The following is a 20,965-nucleotide window of genomic DNA, read 5'->3' on the forward strand; positions in this document are numbered from 1 at the left end:
CTCCAACCCCCTACAATTCATTTTTTATTTTAATATGTACAGTATTTTGCCCACATGTGTGTCTGTATGCCAGGTGTGTATCTGGTGCCCAGGGAGGCCAGAAAAGCATGCTGATTCCCCTGCAATGGGAGTTACAGATGGTTGTGGGCTGCCACGTGGTTTCTGGGAATTGAACCCATGTCTGGAAAAGCAGCCGGTGATCTTAACTGCTGAACAATCTCTCCAGCCCCTACAACCCATTCTTTTATGTATAGTATTTTAAAAATAAATAGTAACAATAAACACATGACAAAGGACAAACACTTCCTAACACCATTTGGTCAAAATAGGGGTCAGGTATGGGGGTGGTTCATGCCTGGAATCTTAGGAGTTGACAGACTCAAGCAAAAAATTTGAATAAAAAAGCCAACTTGGGTTACATAGCAAGTTCTAGGCCAACTGGGGCTACAAACTGAAACCTTATCTCAACAACAACAACAAAAAAAAGTAAAACAGTCCACTTGGGGTTTTACAAAAGGAGATTTTCTACAACTGCCAAGTGGTGATGGATGGAGATAGAGACAGAGACCCACACTGGAGCACTGGACTGAGCTCTCAAGGTCCCAATGAGGAGTGGAAGGAGGGAGAAGATGAGCAAGGAAGTCAAGACCACGAGGGGTGCACCCACCCAGAGACAGTGGAGCTGATCTATTGGGAGCTCACCAAGGCCAGCAGGACTGTGACTGAAAAAGCATGGGATAAAACAGGACTCTCTGAACATGGCGAACAATGAGGGCTGATGAGAAGCCAAGGACAATGGCACGGGGTTTTGATCCAACTACATGTTCTGGCTTTGTGGAAGCCTAGCCAGTTTGGATGTTCACCTTCCTAGACATGGACGGAGGGGGGAGGACCTTGGACTTTCCACAGGGCAGGGAACCCTGACTGCTCTTTGGACTGGAGAGGGAGGGGGAGAGGAGTGGGGGGAGGGGGAGAAGAGTAGGAGGAGGGGGAGGGAAATGGGAGGCTGGGAGGAGGGGGAAACTTTTTTTTCTTTTTTCTTCCTTTTCTCAATAAAAAAAAATAAAAATAAACTTAGATACATAGAGATATTCATTTTTTCTGCAGTGTGTATGTGTGTATGGGTAGGTATGTAGTGTTTTGTGGCATGTGAGGAAAAGAGGACACCTTAGATGTCATCATCACTCAGGTGCCATCTACTGGCCTGGAACTATAGTACACTAAGTGGGATGGCCAGCAAGCCCTAAGGATCCACTGATCTATCTGTGTTGTCCAAGTCGCCTCCGCCCCACTCCCACTCCCAACCCCTGCCCCACGCCGAGACTACAAGCACATGCTACCACGCCCAGCTTTTGAAAATGAAGGTTCTAGTGATAGAACTCCAGATTTAAAAAAGCATTTTACTGGGGGCTGGAGAGATGGCTCAGTGGTTAAGAGCATCACCTGCTCTTCCAAAGGTCCTGAGTTCAATTCCCAGCAACCACATGGTGGCTCACAACCATCTGTAATGAAGTCTGGTGCCCTCTTCTGGCCTGGAGACATACACGCAAACAGAATATTGTATACATAATAAATAAATAAATATTTTTTTTTAAAAAGCATTTTACTATCAATACTGTTGTAACCAGTATCATAAGAAGAATATGAGGGTGGTAGTCAGCAAAAGTTTGCTCAGAAGAGTACATCTGAATTCTACATTTAAGGTATAGAGACATTTTCTCAAGGTTACTCCATTAATCTGTCTTCTCCCACCTCTTGTTTTGGAAACATGGTTTAGCTATGCATCTAAGGCTATCTGAATCACTATGTAGCCCAAGCTGGCTTTATACTGCTGGTGATCCTTGTGCCTCAGCCTCCCAAGTGCTAAGACTGTAGGCATGTACACTTATAGCTGACTCAATGCTCTTTTTAGACACTAGTTGGCCAGAGTCTGGTCCTTAGTCATGGATGTAGCTCAGTGATAAAGTGCTTATCTAGCACAAATGAGGCTCTGGGTTTGATTCCTCAGAATCCCCACATCCACCCTAACAAAAAGAATTCCTAGTCCTTTTAAGACCGTGATTTTATCGCTTATACCAAATTAAGCCTTTTAACTCACTAAGTTCCTTAGTAAAAGAAGGTATGTATTGGTGGCTACACCAGCTATGACTAAATGAGTGAATAATAAAGCTCACTTTTTTTCCTGTTTGCTCACAAAGATTTTGGGATTTTTTTTACATTTTCTTCATACATTTTCTTTATTTCTAGGTATTTAGCAGCAATTTCTTAGTAATATGCTTTTGTGCTGGGATTGGACAGTGCCTAGCTAGAGCTTGATGACCAGAATACCATGAGGTCCTTAAACATATACGTACTTGGGTGAGGACGGCCTGCCAGCATCCACCGAGGATCATATGGGGCCTTTGTGGGAACGAACTCGATGATTCTATCTATAGGATCCTTGGAATTCAGGAGAGGAACTGAACTATGCACGCTCTAAAGAAAGACCAGGAGAGAAAGATCACACCCATCAGTAATGTCACAGTCTTATACCTCAACTCAGTGCAACAGCTCCAGACAGAGGCAGCAAGGCCCACTACAGAACTACAGCCATTGGTCCTGATCATCGAAGCTGAAGCATACATTATGTGTCAAGGAACATGCACAGTTCCCAATTCTCATTTAAAAGCCTGACACACAGTGGTGCATTGTGACCACTGTGCCCTTGCTCTTTGAGAAGCAAGCTCCTGGAGCAAAAATGGCTACTACAGGAAGGAAACTCATAGGGATGAGGAAGTCTTAGTATTTGGACATGTGAACATATATATGCCACGAACATATCTGTTGCTAGAAAACAGCAGGGCTTAGTGAGATCCAAAGGTATTCTAAAGGTAGAAGGTAAAAGACAGCTTCAAGAAAAAGAAATATACAAGTTTCAGAGAAATACTTCATTAAAAATTATTAATAGGATATATCAAACACATTAAGCTGTAGCAGAAATGGAGGGAAGGGCTCACCTTGGGCATGTACGACAGCCATTGTAGGACTGTGAAAACCCCCTCAAAGTCATCACAAACAGTAGAGTGGGTGACCCCGTTGTTGTGCATGATCTGGATGCCCCCAAGCTGATTGTTGGAGGTATACACTTCCCGACCAAGGACCTAGACAAACCAGCAAGTAAAAAGACATTTGTTTCTACAGATATAACAATGGATATTCTTTCCTAATTCTCACTAAAATGGGTTTTTTTTCTTTCCTCCACCAGACAAAAATAACCCCATTTTCTGTGCCCTGTTCAGAGGGACTTCCAGGATTTCCTTTCTTAAAACACAAAAAGATCTTTAACAATTACATACACTGTTGCAGTTTTAAAGCCATCAAGCTCTTCCTTTCTAGAAGCCACCATAGGCATGTGCAGTGGACTTTAACTCTGAGCTGAAATTATGGTAGGTAGGCTGGGTAAACCCTGGGGCACTGGCTACATCTTCATATACAGGTCTGGTAGAGTTATACGTGTACACACACACACACACACACACACACATACACACACACAGTGTATATTGAAGAAATGCTATGGGGTTGGTGCCTCGTTTTTCTAAAGGATTAGCTTTTTCCTTATATCTGATTTTTAAAGTTGGCATACTATCTCCCTTCCCCATCACTAAACCAGACAAAATCCTGAAGCAGTTCATGACACACAACAAACCCCCTAAGACTCCAGTCTCTTTGTGTGCTGGGTGTGAGGCTGTGATTTATTTCCCAAGCCTGTTTCCCTCTGAGGCCTCACCCCAGTGTCTCTGGAGGACTTTACCCTTGTCAGGTTGGGGGCACTTGCAAACGGAAACTACAAAGTTTCCTTTAAAGAAGAAAAAAGAAAAAATATTCTTGGACTTGGAAATTGTAGGGTTTCATTTCTTCCTGAAGATTGGTTAATAATTTCTTCCAGGGAGGGAGGTTTTCTGACCCAGCAGATGGAAGTCAGGCGGCCTGATCACTGACTATTGCAAACTGCTGAGTGTGTAGTAATTGCCAGTCATCTAGGGTAGCCCTGGAGAGCGCTAAACAGTTGTGGAGTGCTCACTGTATGTTCTTTTCCGTTCACTCTCTTCTCTTTTAAGAAACAACATAAAATTTTTTTCTTACTAACTTTTATTCATTTTAGCCTCTTGGGAGAACCTAAACAAATTAAGGGCCAATAAACTCTGCCTATATATTTTCAATTGGCCCTTTCTTATTAGCGGCTTGGAAGGGTTCCTCTGCATGTTGGGTCAGCCCCCTACATCAAGACCTTCCAAAGACTGAGCAAGTTGGTGACCAAAATAATAACCTCACTGTGATCCTGCTGGCTTTAGTACCATTTAACTTCAGCTAGGAAAGGCATAGCGAGTTTTCTGAAAAGAATATGGAGAGCAAAATTGCTCTCCGATTACTGCTTTCCTTGATAAGAAAGCACAGGGAACAAGCCTTTCCAGGCAGCCCTAAGCCAAGTAACATGCTGGCAGCTCCTTTGAAGGAGCCGGTGAACAGGGGAGACCATATCTGACCAGTGGGCTGCCATCCTCCTCTCAGTCTGTCTTTAATCTTAGCCCAGGCACTGCAGCTCTTTTCTCATTCTCCTGCTGTCTCTTTCCATTTGCCCTCTCTCTGACTGATACACTGATCTCTCGGTCACTTGGCTTTCTGCTCCACTGAGTCCATATTACTAATAACACCTCCGCCACGGCCAGTTTACCTCATGAAGGCAAGAGCACATCATTACAAAATAAACTCATAACTTTGACATTCTAGCAAATACATGCCGTTTGTTATTTTTATGGCTTTAGTCTTTCTAACAGGCAGAGGGCATTACATACCTGTTTCATTTATATCTTTAAGCGTGCGTGCACACATATTCTTGCACATTCACCAGGAAACAAAACAGAACAAAAAACCAGACCACTACAAATTTCTAAAGCAGTCAGTTGATAGGGGACTCTGGTGGAGGCAGAAGGCCTGTCATTCAGGGAGGCCACGCTCTGATCTGACTCTGATTTTATGGCTGTCATAAACCCGATGGCCCACAACTGGTCCTTCTGGGACAGACTGCTTCTCTGCTAGAAGTCATTCAGTGTGATCAGCAGTATTTTTAATTATTAAAATAAAATTGGAAAGGGGAAATGAAATAAAAAGGAGACACTGTGCTGACCCTGAATATCTGATATTCACAATTTATGTCAGGAGCCAGATATTCCCTGTTGCATAGGAAAGAGGTATTTTCTGTTTAGAAATATTATTTTTAGTCCAACTTCTAATACTTAATGATGTCTAATTATAAGAACACTGGGCAGTTACGAAACTAGCAATGAGCTAATGAAGGATCAAGCTCAGACAAAGGAACCTAAGCCAACCAAGAACAGCTGCGTTAAGTGCATCATCTTAAATGTCTTTACCCTCTTTTCAATGAGTTGAAGAGGACATCCAGAACCAGGCAACTCCCAGCCACTTACTATACTAATTGTTAATTTTTAATTCTATACTAATTGTTTTTTTAACCCAGCACACAATTCTTTGAACCCTAATTCTACATTTTCAAAGTAGGAGCAAGACTCAGTAACTTAGTACATCTTCTCACTCAAGCTCTGATGCTTTAGAAATGTTCAGAAAAGCAGCATTTCTACATTTCTTTTCCTCTGGGTTCCAAAGAAATCCTAGAGCTCACAACAACTGTACTAACAAATGCTTACTATCTGAGAAAATTCATTTAATTTATTAATAAAAGAGAAATAATAGGACAGACTAACCGAGCATCCAAAGAACCCTTTCTGATCAGTGTTAGCTTTGGGAAATGGGGGTGGGGTAGATATGGAAACACAGAAATGAAGCCCTTCCTTAACTACAAACAAACAGCAACAATCACAGTTACTCAACAATCAAGAGAAAAGCATACCCCTGGTTATCTTCAGCTGCCTGTAGGTTTGGAGTATGCACCAGTGAGATGAGAGCTCTCATAATAGCTACTGATTTGTAGGGGTCATTGCTGACTCAAGTGGTTTTAATGATTTCAGAATACTTACAATGAAAGCTCCAACCAAGGAAGCAAAATCTGGGCTAGGACAGATTCTATTCTGCCTAACTCTGAAATGATTATGCAGGGATCGACACAAAAGTCCTACTGGCAACTAAAAAATAAAAAGCACCCACAAGAAATCACTGTTTTTCTCAATATGTAGGCCTACAACCCTTGAGAAAAAGCTGTGGGTCAACAGTGCTCTGTCATCGTATTTTCATCAAGCAGGTAGCTTCATGTGTCTCTTACTTAAACTTTGACAGAGACATATCTGTATTAGTCAAATTCCTTGCAATGTTTGTGGTTCTTGAATCACTCCCCTTACATTTTCTACTACATGAGACAATCTTCTAATTTATTTGTCTAACAAGCATCTACCACCATTAAACACAAGAGACATTCAAAAGGGCATTCCTGAGACCACCTTTGTCCTCTAGCTCTAAGTGGCCAAAGCAGCTCTATGGAATAAGAAAAGCACCATTCCAGGGTCCTTTGCTTAGGAGTGCCCAGGCCACAGAACCAAAAGGTTAAATCTGAGACCAAAGAGGATCTTTATGCAGTCTTGCTATATACTTAAGCTTCATTGAATGCTCCACTTATTGTAGCTGGCAGACCTAAGAATTAAAGTATCTCATGAAAGCCAGTGATTAGTAGAGATGCAATTGTTAAAGGTTTCACCAACGGTGCTATAGAGCCTGTAGAAATGCTGAGATGCCTAAGAGCTATAAATGAATGCAGTCATACATTCAAAGGCCGCTGTTGCTGCTGCTGCTGCTTATCCAGAGACACTGCAGACAGCTCAGGTTTACCACAGCTGACAGGCAATGAAAACAGTCTAATATACCGCCTGCTCTCACCCTTAAATCCCTTTTTGGAGATCAAGATAAACACATTCTTCCTTTCCCCAGTGCTCCAGACGTTTGACTGAAGTGGCAGAGCACTGTGAGGGTCTGTGCAAATGAAATCACTAATGTAATACTGAATGTGTATTAGTATTTACTTGTCAGGATATGTGTCAGTAGAGGTATTGAGATTTTCAAGTTTCACTGATGCAACTTGTCTCGATTTTTAAAATATTGCTTTTATCATATTATTTTAGGGACCTTTAGAGTTATATGCAAACATCTGCAATCATGTGATAATATGGAAAATAATGATGGTGCATATCAATTAATAATAAAAGAGGAAATTTGCATGTTTCTTCCCTTTTTAATAATCTTTGGAGAGTCAGGGCATTTACTATTTTAACAGGGAGCACAAAATTCCTCCCAACCTGAGGATCAGGCTACACAAGTGGAGTCCTTGATGCAATCTTCTCATAGTATTTCCATTCTCCAGAAGGTAAATTTACTGAGCAATCATCATCACTGGATGTCATGCATGATTCTAGGTATTAAATTCACCCTGGGATGCTATTGATAAAGGATTGGGAGGGCAGAAAGATATGAGCAAAAGCAGATAGGAATAGGGAAAAAGTGGTTAACAGGGACAAAAGAGAGAGAGGATGAAATAGAAGGGGCAAAGGAGAGAAAGGGGAAAGGGGAAAAATGGTAACAGTACATCTATTCAGTGCTGCTAGCATCCTCCTTGACCTGAGAGAACTACATTTTTAAAAGCTGACAAGTAATTCAATCTCCAATTAACAATTCTAAGTGGTGCTGCACATATTATTGTGTAAATGTTTCTCCAGAAATATATCCGTGGATGAATAGAATTAAATTTCCTGGTAGCAAGGGACAATACCTCTGCTACCAAAAATATTTGGATGTTACAAAATACACAGCTAAAGGGTTATACTTCTTTCTATACCTTTGTTGTCACTGCTAGCGCTGGCAAACTGGAGAGCCAGCTGGCAGCTGGTGGGTTAGGCTTGGGGGTAGAGAGGAAGCCCAAAGATACACATTGTTGGGTAGTGGGGCTGATTTGAACCATAGTTTGAGTCAAGATAATCCCCTTGCAAGCCTCAAAACTCTTTCAATAAGAAACAAATTCTGTTGTGATTGAGTTTGCTGAAGAGCGAACTTGGGCAAAGAGACTTGTTACCAGTGGCAAGAAAATAATCTGATTTTGTTTCAAATGTACTTTAAAACAAATGTCTTGCTATGTATCCCATGCTGGCCTCAAACTGAGCATCTTGTCCTGGCTTTCTTAAGGTAGGTGTACGCCATCATTCTCTAACAGTAAAGTATTCAGCTACAAGGACATTGAGATACAGACCAGAAAAAGTACTGCAAGACCTCTGCTTATTGAGAACACAAGCACAAACTCACCAGCAAGACAATGAGGATTTGATGGTGGAGTGGGTAAGAGACAGAGACTGAATTATAATGAAAAGGGATAGAGAAGATCCATAGACAGTTGGCCTGTCAAATGTGAGAGAAAATGCATAGGCTTCCGGATAGAGAGCTGACTGCCAAAAGAAATCACTCATCCCAGGGATCCATCAACTAAGTACTCATTTAGCTAGAGACCTGAAAGTACTGACAATAAATCAATTCTAAATATGGAAATACTTAGCATTTTAAATAAGTCTGGTTTAGAGCCGGGTGAGGTGACTCATGCCTGTGATCCCAGCCTTTGGGAACTGGAGGTAGGAAAATCAGGAGTTGGTGGCCAGTTTCAACTACACAAGGCCCTGTCTCAAAAGAAAACCAAGGGGGTGGGGAATTATTGAGGTTTAATTCACATGTAACAAACGTGTCCATTTATGGTGTAAAATTCTATGACAATGACTGTGGTGATATTTTGTTTGTGTTTTTAACAAATAAAGCTTGCCTGAAGATCAGAATGTGGAGCTAGTCACACTAGCTAGCCATAGAGACCAGGCAGTGGTGGCGCACACCTTTAATCTCAACACTAGGGAGGTGGAGACACAAAGTGATATGGCTGGGCAGAGAGGAATATAAGGCAGAAGAGACACAAGCTCAGCATTCAGTCTGAGGTTTCGTAGAGACAGAATTTAATCTGAGGATTTCTAGAGACAGGATTGCCCATTTGGTCTGAGCACTGGTAGAGGTAAGAACTAGTGGCTTCTATGATCTTTCAACATTTATCCCTATAATTGACTTGGGATTTTATTATTAAGACCAATTAGAATTCACACAACAATTGGCAAACATAAATATTTAGTCAAAACCAGTACCACAATGACATAAGATCATGTCTATCATCATACTCCCTAGTGCCCTCTGCCTACTCCTAACAACTACTGACTTCATTTCTGCTCTGTTTGCTTTGCCTTTTGTAAGATGGCACTTAAACAGATTGCGAGTGTGCAGCATTCGGAACCTAGGTTCTTATGGGTATCATAATGAATGCATCACATTCATTCATACAGTCCAAATGTAGGCAGCTCCTTTGCACAGCTGGGCACCACAACTCAGTCATTTATTTGTCAGTTTGGTAGGCATCTAGGTTGCTGTCAGTTTGAGAAGAGATTATAAAGAAAGCTGTTACAAACGTTTGGAGACAGTTAACTTTTGGATTGGATGGTAAGTGTATAGCTAAGTTAATAAAAGAAACAAAAACCAAAAAACACAATTTCAAAGTAGCAATACTATTTTGCATTTCTTTCAATAGTGTACAGAGTTCTAGCTATCCTAATCCTCATCAGTATTTGGAATTTGTCAGTTAAACATTTAAAAAAAAATGCTTTTTGGTGGGATGTAGTTCCGTGGTAGAGCACTTATTGAGCATCTTTCAAGCTTAGGGTTTGGTTCCCATCACCATAAACAAACAACAAAAAGCTGCTATCATTTATGGAAAAAAAAAAACGTAATGCTGTGAAACTTGGTTTTAATTTCCCTAATGTGTGGTGACAAACATAATTTCATGTACTTATTTTCCATCCTCACAGAGAGTCTACTCAAATGTCTTTGCCCATGTATTTAACTATTGGGTTGTTTTCTTATTGAGTTCTGAGAATTCTTTGTGTATTCTGGATTATGTCTCTTATCAAATATCTTTTCCACAGATATTCCTGTAAATGAGAAGTTTATTTTAAATACCACGAAATCAGGAATCATGATATCTCTACAGCATAAGAGCAACCTTACAGAAAACAGAAATGCAATGAATTCCAAGGACCACATAGAAACTCAACACTGACATATTTGAGCAAGTTGCGCTACTAGAAACAGAAGTCTTATGCTATAAAGGGAAACAAGTGATTTGTTCCTTTTTGCTTTCCTTGGTGCAGGTGCTTGGTGATGTTTGTGAGCTGTTACTGGTTCCTACCTTGTCCTTTAACATTTATTGTTTGTGTGTGCGTGCGTGTGAAAAGACAATCTGTTGAAGTCAGTGCTCTCCTTTCATCATGTGGGATTGGGATGGAAATCAGTTCCTTAGACTTGGCATCAAGTGCCCTTACCTGCTGAGCCATCCCTCTAGACTTCTTCAAAAACATCTCTACATGGGCTAGTATTAAATCAGTAACTCTAGTCATAATTATCAGGGCTGCTCTAAGTTGTGTAAACTTGCTTTATTGAGAAAAGATATCTTATCAATGAGTCAGGTAGAAAATGAAGGTATCCAAAAGTTGATTACCTGTTAAGATGGCCTATCATATTTGCATCTTACGTTATTGACTAAACTGGGGTGAATTCTTCCCCCTTGATAACACTGGTCTTTCACTTTTTCAGATATGCATGCTATTTTAAAGAATTTAAATCCTAGGCACCAAGACATCATTAAAATTAGGAATTGGTCAAGACTCAAGCACAAGAACAAGAAGCCCAGGCATGGCAATCTGGAGTTCAATCTAAAAAGCTCTTTAAGCTTCTCTCATGATTCAACTCTCCTGCCTGTGTACATTAGCTGATTAGACTGTGTGGTGATGGCCACTCTGAAGGAGAGAGGATACAGATTTGAATCCATGCACAGGGAACATCTCCTAGAATGATGAACAGCCAGGAGTCAGATTTCTAAACAGTCTCGAGTCCCAAGTCTTTATCATATTCACACAGCAGTCTGTGCACAGCAAGGGCTCAGGTCTATCTTCCTCAGAAAAGACTGGAGTCCCTGCATTTCTAATCTACCAACATGTGCAGTTCTTGCACTTTTAATTTATGGGCATTGGGGGGCCCCTCTGACTTGGGAACATATTGGCTTGGTCTAATGCTTGGAGATTATTAAACTTGGAGCTGTGTTCCACTATCAGGTGTACAGATCTTTTATTTAGAAGATACGGTGCTCTAAATGCACAAAGAGCTCCCTGTCACCTTCACATTAAAGCCCCTAGTGCCTGGTAAATGGAATTATATAGCTGTCATCTCCTTTCCCCAAAGTTTTAAGAGTACAATGGGCTCATTTTTTCACACTCCATCCCAGCTTCAGAACTAAGAGACCTACTTTGTATTGATTTAAGGTCTCAGAAATAAATAAACCTGCTTCACTGCTGTGATTCACAACAAATTCATGATACACTATTGCATGATATATTTCAAGCTCTGGCTCCAGCTCTCTTTTTTCTCTGGTGAGTGATGGGGGAGGTGGGAGGTAGCAGGGAGCTGCAAAGCTGACAGCCTGATGGTTATTGGAGATGGCTGAGGACTGCAAATCCAAGAGGAGACACTATTGGAGGAATACAGGATTTTTAACTGAGAGGCGAGGGTGAGAAGCTAATTTACTTGATTTCCAGGCTGGGGTTGGGAAAGAAGAAAGGTTGAAGAGAGAGGAGAGGGCTAACAGGGTAGTAAGCTTCAAGTGAAGAATAATCTGAAATAGAGCTATGAACATGTATAGAAAGAGAAAAGTGAAGAAAACATACCAAACAATGGTGTAATGAAAGGATGATTAGAGAAATAAGAAGCTGAGGACAGGTTCTGCCTAAGAGGACCACGTTCACAAACATAAGTGGGCACTTAGCTTGAGTTTAGGGGAAATGCTTTACTAGCAGCAGGAAATGAAGAGACCCTTTTGAACCACAGAATGTATGAAGTAGAGACTCTTCTTCATTTCATACTCAAAAGACACCCCAGAATCTTGGAAGGTAAAATGGTTATTCTGGGGATGGGGTAGAGATATATCAGAGGTCCACATATATAAGGTGATTTAGAGACTGCATACTGAAGTGAGGGCATAAATTCTGGCAGGTTAGTTTTTGTTTGTGTACTCTCAAGACTTTCTGTGCCTTCAAACTATGACATTTTTACTAATTCTACTAAACACTGTACTCAAAGAATTTTAGCTATTATTCCTAAAGGACTATCCCCTAGCCCAAAGTATGATTTTTGACAATGCAGCTGATAACAAAACAGAAGGAAACTGGGCCCCAAAACTTCTGCATGACACTGCAGGAGATCCCTGAGTCTCTGTGACACAATTAACTTTTGAGTGTTTTCTTTCTCTCCAGGGTCTCACCACACAGCTCTGGCTGTCCTGGAATTCGCTACTTACCAAGATGACCTCAAATTCAAAAAGATCCAGCTGCCTCTGCTGGGATTAAAGACACGAACCACTATGCCCTTCAAGATAAATTTTAATTATGTAATTTTACTATTATATACCATAATATGTAATTTAAAAAAAATTCCACTCTTATAACCCATTCTTTCTGTTCTAGTCTAACATAGTTCCATACTTCCAGACCAATACACATCTTCATAGCATTAGAATATTATCAATTAAAAGGAATTTAAGAGCTTTTCTGGACTTCCATTTTAAGGTAAACAATATATTGTATGATTCCCATTTTTATTGTTGTTGCTTGTTTGTTTTCACAATAGGGTTTCTCTGTGTAGCCCTGGCTGTCCTGGAACTCACTTTGTAGACCAGGCTGCTCTCATACTCAAAGATCCGCCTGCTTCTGTCTCCCGAGTACTAGAATTAGAGGTGTGCGCCATCACTGCCAGTTTATGCTTCCCATTTTACACAAAGGATTAAAGTCCAAAGTTGCTTGTACAACGGGGACTGCCCAAAAGCCTTTTTTTTTTTTTTTGGTTAAAGGTTAAAGGTTTGGTTAAAGGTGTGTTGGTTAGTTTTTGACAACTTGACAGAAACTAGATTCTCCTGGGAAGAGGAAATCTCAGTTGAAGAAGAACTGCCTCCATCAAATTGGCATGTGGGGATGTATAGGGGGGAAATTTTGTTGATTAATGATTGATGTGTGAGGACCCAGCAAACTGTGGCAGTGCCACCACTGGACAGGTAGTTGTACATTGGACTACACTGTACAAGAGAGCAGACTGAACAACCTATAGGGAACAAGCCAGTTAGCAGTTTTCCGTCCAGTGTTCTGCCACTGCTTCTGCTTGAGTTCCTACCTGACTTTCTTCAAAGATAAACTGTGATCAGAATGTGTAAGTCAAATAAACCCTCTTCTCCCTAAGTAGCTTTGGCCATGGCGTTTCCCACAGAAACAAAAATCAAATGAGAACATTCTAGAATTCCAAAAACTTTTAGCACATTTCTGCTATTTTTGTCAATGTGAGCATTCCTACATCTGTATTCAGGGTCCCAGAGCAGAGACGCAGGCTTTTCTCTCTATCTAGAAGCTCTGTACTTGAACTTGTTTTCCCAAGTCGTTAGTATTGGGGCCATTATAGTCACATGGGGCACTCTTAGATAGTCAGAGGTAATTTTTGTAATAGAAATCTGAATGACGGGATGGAGAGATGGCTCAGAGGTTAAAAACATTGACTGCTCTTACAGAGGTCCTGAGTTCAATTCCTGGCAACCACATGATGGTTTACAGCCATCTATGATGAGATCTGGTGCCCTCTTCTGGCCTGCAAGCATACATGCAGACAGAACACTCTATACATAATAAACAAAACTTTAAAAAACTCATATTCATACACATACACAGAAATCTGAATGGCAATCCCACTGTGTAGTATCTCCAAGCCAGTACTCAGGACGAGGCTGGTTATAGGTCACTAAGACTTGGTAACAGAGTCAGGAATACTTAGTATGGTTTTCCACAAATCTGAGGAGCATCAAAGGAAAACCAAAACAGCTGGGACCAGATTTACCAACATTTTGTCAATGTATAGAAGATGAACTTGACAATTAAGAAGATCCGGCCACTACAATATTCTCTAAGAACTCATTCAAACTGTCAGTGCAAAGCTTACTTAGACAATATGCTAAACAGCCTCTTCACAAAGGAGAGAGATTCCATTTGGAGCTATAGAAACACAGGGACTTTCTATTGCAAAAATAGATAGTGAGGGACTTTAAAAATGCTAATTGATGGAATAATGCTTTGAGTGATTAGGGCTATTGTATCAACAAATCCTTGCGGACCTTTGGAAACAGATGACTGACACATATACTACCATATCATAACCAAACATGGTGCCTCTCCTAGTAATGGTGTTCCAAAGTGTGTTAATGGTCTTTAGATAACATCTACTGGGAACACCAATATGTGAATGTACTACTACAGTAAAAAAAAGACATCTAATTTCTCTCAGAATCTTTGCCTTAAGAGAGCCAGAAAGTTTAAAGAATACTGTGTTTATATTTCTTTTCCAGGGTCTGGATAATAAACTGTGGTCAGTACAGACCTGGAATGAACTTTAGAGAAACTACAACAGCACCAGTAGTTTCCTATATTAGTTCATCTAATCCCCACAAAAGCTGTGGTACATAAGTATTATAATGGGCTCCCATTTAAAAATTAGTAAAACTTAAATACACGTTAGGGGGTGGGGAAATTGCTCAAGGTGATAATCTGTATGTGGTAGAAACAAAAATTAAACCTGAGGAGCTTGGCTTGAGTCTTATGTTCCTAGACTATGTAACCTCTTTCTGTCAAAGAGACAATCCCAACTCTTCCACAGTGATAGCTGAGAATTATCTCCTTCCCTAACTCTCTCACACTGTATATGACAGCATCATGGGTGAGCATGAATTGTACTGTATAAGTCCCTGTGTTCGAGAGTCAGATGTCACAACACACATTTCATGCTGCATAGTGCAATTTTTTTGGACCAAATCTCAAAAGCAAGATTAGGGTTAAAGAGATGGCTCAGTGGATGAGAGCACATACTGTTCTTCCAGAGAGCCTCAGTTCAATTCCCAGTGTCCACATCAGGCAGCTTATACCTCCCTTTGACTCCAGCTATAAGGGAACCCAATGCCTCTGGTCGGAACAAGCACCTACAATTATGTGTACACTCTCACCACACATACACATAATTAAAAAATAAAAATGAATCTTAAAGAATAGCAAGATTAGCAAACTTAGCCCTTAGAGGACTTAGAGCTCTCAATCATGTGTACTTTTTTTCTTGATAGATTCAGTGGAAAAAGGGGTCTAACTTTACCAAAGGGAAAGAGATTATGGGATTTCTTTTCTTCCTAAAAGAGAAAGAGAAGCTTTAAAAAAATGTATGCCACAAGGAAGTCACATATAACCTTCAGAGTTATCTATCCCCCACACATCACAGCCATTAGTAGAGTCCTTAGCTCCACAGGCAACTGCTGTCCAGAGCACACCCATAAACCACAAATTCTGATTGCTGTCCAATGATGGGATTTCATCAAGTCTGGGGCTGAGAGATAGCAGGCTCTGGCCTATATCAGTGCTCCCTTACAACAGAGGTTCCTCTAGCCTGGCTGCTACGGGGTATTATGTTAAACATGAGAAATAGAAACTGAGAGGTGCTCAAGGAAGGGAAATATTTATGTTACCACAAATGTCCAAAAGGCACCCTAGCTTAGGAGTTTATAACTGCAATCATCTCAGCTCCCCAAGGGTCTATGCTGCCAACTTGAAACTTCAAGTATACATCTGCTGCTTCTGTCATACCAGCATGAGTCCCTTTAGACCGGGTAGTCAGTCAGACCCTTCAGGTTGGCCCCATCATCCTAGCTACCTGCAGCTTAGAGTTTCTGAAGTTCTGCCTACTGTAACCTTGAGAGACACAAAGAAGCAAATCCTATGAACTTCTACTTATGCCATCACTCTCAACACTCTTGTGGACACTAAGCAGAGACCTGAGCCCTTTTTGATGAAACTTAAGTTCTAACTCATCCAATCTTCCACTTGTTTCAGTTTTGTCTGGGCCAGGATACCACTAGTCAAATCCCCAAACAACAAGAAATTGGAAAGAAGCTCTTGATTTTTGAGTTCTAAACATCATTTGGGTTACCCCCAATCACCAGCTCACTGCCTTTGGTTTAAGTGTCAATTCTATATCACAACAGCCAAATCCAGAAACCGTCTCTCTCCTTGACTTGGCAATATTCTGAATACTTTACAATTAACTGCAGGTAACAAAACAAGGCAGGTGTGGAAGGAACATAAATACTCTGATCACCAGGGGAAAAGAATAAAAATACAAATGTGGAAGATACCCTATAGTTTTGAAACAAAATATACAGCATTAGAGAATAGTGCTGGAGAATAAAATGTACAGAAAACTCAACAAAAAAGGAAGAAGGAAAAGAAGAAATACAGCAGCAATACTTTTATTTATTATGCAGGTTACTATAGTAGGAAAAGAGGGAAGAAGAAATCTCTTAAGACTATTTGGAAGTGAAAGGTAGGAAGGTGTACTAGAAACAGGTCAGCATCATCACATACACAGAAATGGAACGCAGCCATAAAAGCCAATGCACACAGGCAATGTAATAAGTTGGAAATTGTATGTGCTGAAGCTTCTTATCTTTTAAATGCACAAACAGTTTGCACGTTGCTGCATTACATGAGGAAGATATGTGGCATGTCAACACTTCTTCTCCCAATCTCCCATGATAAGTTAAATCAGTGATGGGGCTTGAGAGGGTGGGAAGGGTTTGGAAAAAATCCAGGAGAAAGAAAGTTTTTAAAAAATCTCTGTCTCAGCAAAAGTTTTCATTAAAATTTTAGACAAATGATCCCTGTGTCCTTCTCTCTTGCTGCCTGGGGCTCCATGCTATTTCTATGCAAATAACAACCTCGTGGTTTATATCTTATTATTTCCACCGGAGCTGCAGCGACATGACCTGAGACGTGTAAGAGGTGGGATGGGGGGAGGGATGGAAAGGAGAGAGAGACAGAGAGAGGGAGAGAGAGATGGAGTGGGTGTTCACTCAAGTGTGAAAAAATATTGTCAGGAGTGAGCGTCAAGAACAAAAAAAATTGCAGGGATAACGTGTTTATTTCAGTCCCCTCACCCCACCCCACCCCCACCCTTGCAAACCAGCACCTTTTAAAATTCATTGGGCATCAGGCGATCATGCACAATCCATCTGCTTTCACTTTATCATTTGCATTTCATGCCTCCTGGCTTTTGATGTGCTGATACTTTGATGCAGTCAGGAGATTCGCATTATCATTATTTCAATTTTCAAAGGGGTCAACGGGATCAGCACTTGCACACACAAAATCTTTTTTTCCCTATAACCTCTGTACACCCCTTTCTTATTCTTCACCCTAATGTTTAACATAAAGGATAAAGACTCCAAAAGGTGAGTATCAGATGTTTACAGGCTGATACTGTATATAAGCCTGCATGTACCACCTACATTTCCACGCTGTACACAGGTACACAAATACAGTGAACAAATGGTCAAGGTTTAAAATGAAGCCGCACAGTACTTCAAGCACACAAAGGCTTTCTCACACATGAACACTCTGAGAGAAGCACATTCAGAAAAAAAAGAGTGGACTCTACAAACAAGACATAGAAACAAAGATAATCAACTCACATGAAAGACATACACTAAGAGTGACTAGCACAACTCTGGAGTAAGTGAGATAGAAAGAAATGTACACAGAGAACAGTGAGCAGAGACTAGAAAGAGTAAGGATATTAGAAGACAGTATTTGGGAGTGAGTCTGAGGAAGCAATCTGAGACAGGGAGCTCTCTGATAGCTTTCCTTTTCATTCTGAGAAGCAAGGGGGCCAATAGGACATTCCTAATGAACTTGCATGAAATTGGTTGTTTTTCTAGCAGCAAGACTTTGTACTTAAGAGGTGCAGACATGAAGATAGAAAAGCAGGTGGAGCAGGATTAAGTAACCTCTACAAAGAACACTCCCTTCAACTAAAATGATCACATTCTTCTGGAAACAAGCTACAACAGAGCCTCCCCTCAGTAACTAGTCCTTTCTCTAACAAGCAGCCCTATAGGCTAGGGAAAAGAATACTGAATTTGATCAAAACAGATTTTAAGAAAGAAACCTCTAGTGTTTTCTTCTTGTCACAAATGAAATTAACTAACAAGATGCATGCGAGTCCCTCAAAACAGATTGCTGTTACAACAATCTGTGTATGTAACATACTGTGTATGTAACATACTGGTGTGTGTGTGTGTGTGTGTGTGTGTGTGTGTGTGTGTGTGTGTAACCATGTGCACTTCAGAGACACAATCTCTGTCCACATAAGAAAACATCACAGAAATAAAGGGGCATGTGTCATTTTAAAATTCTATCCTCATAGAACATGGCGTCTAAAACTCTCTTCAATGTTCACCAAAATCTCATTCTTAGATAATATCTAAAGAGCAACTTAAAAAATTAAGATTCTCAGCAATTTTTCTCAGTGCAATAATCTTCAATGGTGGCAGTTCTTTACTTTTATTTCCAGTCTGGTACTGCTTTGCCTTTCCTTAGAAAGAAAAGCAAATCCAAAGGACACAGTTCATAGGAAGGCAGAGAACAAGCTCCCACATCAAACAATCCCACTAATTTCTGATATTCCCTCAAGCTAATTAGACAATGAAATTATCTACCATTTTTTTTAAGTGTGAAGGATAGGATTTCCACCTAGTCCCTATTATTTCATTAAAACCAAGCCTTAAGAAAAAAATTAAAAAGCACTTCTACTATACAAGTGTTCTTTTTCAGAGATTTCTCAAAATAGCAAAATTGTACATCCTTAACCCCCTGATCAGTATTTAATCTATACTGCAAAGCCAAGGGACATGAACACAGTTTCCAGTACACCGTGGCATGTGTACAACTCTACAAAAGCAGTCACCAAGCCACGTAAGGGAGATCTATGAAAACCTACACTTTGTGTCAAGTACTTGTATGTTTTCTTTAGCTTCACAAAATAAAGGTGCAAAATAACACCCCTCTTCTGCAGACAAGAAAGACGTAGAGCTGAAGGTTATACACTTATACAATGTAATCCAAGTAATCTCAAACTATTCCAAACAACTTCCATATATATATTTTCTGCTAGAGAGAAAATAAAGTCCAGATGCCAAAAGTGTATGTGAGAGACAGAGATACTGAGGGAAGAGGCTTCACTGTCTTGTTAGTTTCACTCTTTCACCCCTTTTAGAAGAGCCTTACAAGCGTAGATGGATCACTACATTCTGAAGGTACCCGTCTTGGTTTTTCCTTCCTCAGCAATTCATCTATGCACCCCCAATCATTTTACCACTCATTATTTACTGAGCACTTCCACTATGCAAGTGTTCTTTTTCAGAGGTGTATTTATAAATTTCTCAAAACATTAAAACTGCACATCCCCAATACTTTGGCCAGTGTTAAATTCATACTGTAGAGTAAAAAAAAAAAAAAAAAAAAAAACCAAACAAAAGCTAGTACACTTAGGACATGATGGCTTCCTATGCGAGACCATATCTCTTCACATATCAAAGGCTGGGACAAAACAGAAGTACTCAATTCTTAGTTTTTCTAGACAGAGACTAGAATATGACCTCTTCAGAACAGAGGTGATGGAGGAAGGTCATTGGTTAAATAAAGAAACTGCCTTGGCCCTGATAGGACAGAAAATTAGGTAGGCGGAGTAAACAGAACAGAATGCTGGGAGGAAGAGGAAGTGAGCTCAGATGCCATGCCACTCTCCTCTCCAGGGCAGACGCAATGAAGCTCCAACCCAGGATGGACGTAGACTAGAATCTTCCCCGTAAGCGCACCTTGGGGTGCTACACACATAAATAGAAATGGGAAATCAAGATGTAAGAATTAGCCAGTAAGAAGCTAGAGCAAATGGGCCAGGCAGTGTTTGAATGAATACAATTTGTGTGTTGTTATTTCTGGTGTAAAGGTGGCCAGGAGCTGAGCGGTGGGAAGCAGCCCACAGCTCTCACTACAGTTATATAGTTTTTTCTCTAATATACATATATTATAATATATACCATAAATATCATATATCACACACATATAATACATACTTATATTTTTATATTATATTATATTATGGATATATAATATACACACATACACACTCAAGACTAGGAATCATGCCTGGTACACAAAGAGGTACTCAAAATATTTAACTGAATAAAATGAATGAATGAATGAATGAATGGGTAAGCAAGTCAATGAGTAAACACTACAGGAGGAGCCACACTAGAGGCTGCCATCTAGTCAGGACCTTGAATTAAAAAGTCACTCTTTTTAATCATTAAACAATTTCATATACTTGTTCCAAACCCTGGCAACTTACTTTGTTGAGGGCACCAGCTCCTGTCAGAATTAAGTGAGAATTCTCAACCTGGATTGTTCTTTGTCCCAGTCGGACAAGGTAAGCCCCGATACCAATGGCCCGGCATGTAACCTTTAAGAAAAGAATAAATTGTGTATGTCATTTATTTATGTCTTCTCCCATGCTTTAAAAACAAAAGTACAGATTAAATGTACAAAATTCACATGATCAAAAACCATTGTTTTTTTATGAAGTCTAATAATAATATAAAACCCACCCAAATTCCAGGTCAAATAGGGACAAAATTCATTGAATAATTTAAGTATTAAATGCTCCAGGAGTCATGGTCCATTTATTTGTCTGTTTTACAGATGCCTGTCATCCCCATAACATGCACAAGTAAGTTAAGTACTAAGAAGAAATTCAATATTTAAATGCTGAAATAAGCCTAGGTTTGTTTGGGAAATCCAGTAACTTATATCATCCCATGTTGCTGTTTCTTGTGTATGATTATGATAAATTTGTAGATGTATAATTTTCAGGAAATAATGCCATTTAGGACTGAATGGCAGTGAGAAAGGGTAGAAATAAACCCAGCCAC

The 20,965-nt window shown here is 40.1% G+C and overlaps 1 protein-coding gene across 5 annotated transcripts in view; it reads right to left on the reverse strand.

Moving 5' to 3' along the window:
* Window positions 1–20,965, reverse strand: part of Acaca (acetyl-CoA carboxylase alpha) — a 271,723-nt gene that overhangs the window by 38,949 nt on the left and 211,809 nt on the right. For all 5 annotated transcript variants that reach the window (XM_075991299.1, XM_075991300.1, XM_075991302.1 and 2 more), the window contains 3 exons: window positions 20,386–20,496; window positions 2,997–3,140; window positions 2,355–2,475 (listed from right to left, as the gene is read on the reverse strand). In XM_075991299.1, coding sequence (XP_075847414.1) covers window positions 2,355–2,475; window positions 2,997–3,140; window positions 20,386–20,496 — 376 coding nt within the window. The remainder of the gene's footprint in view (window positions 1–2,354; window positions 2,476–2,996; window positions 3,141–20,385; window positions 20,497–20,965) is intronic.

Source organism: Microtus pennsylvanicus, chromosome 11 (genome assembly GCF_037038515.1).
Source record: "Microtus pennsylvanicus isolate mMicPen1 chromosome 11, mMicPen1.hap1, whole genome shotgun sequence".
In the NCBI taxonomy this organism is placed as follows: domain Eukaryota; kingdom Metazoa; phylum Chordata; class Mammalia; order Rodentia; family Cricetidae; genus Microtus; species Microtus pennsylvanicus.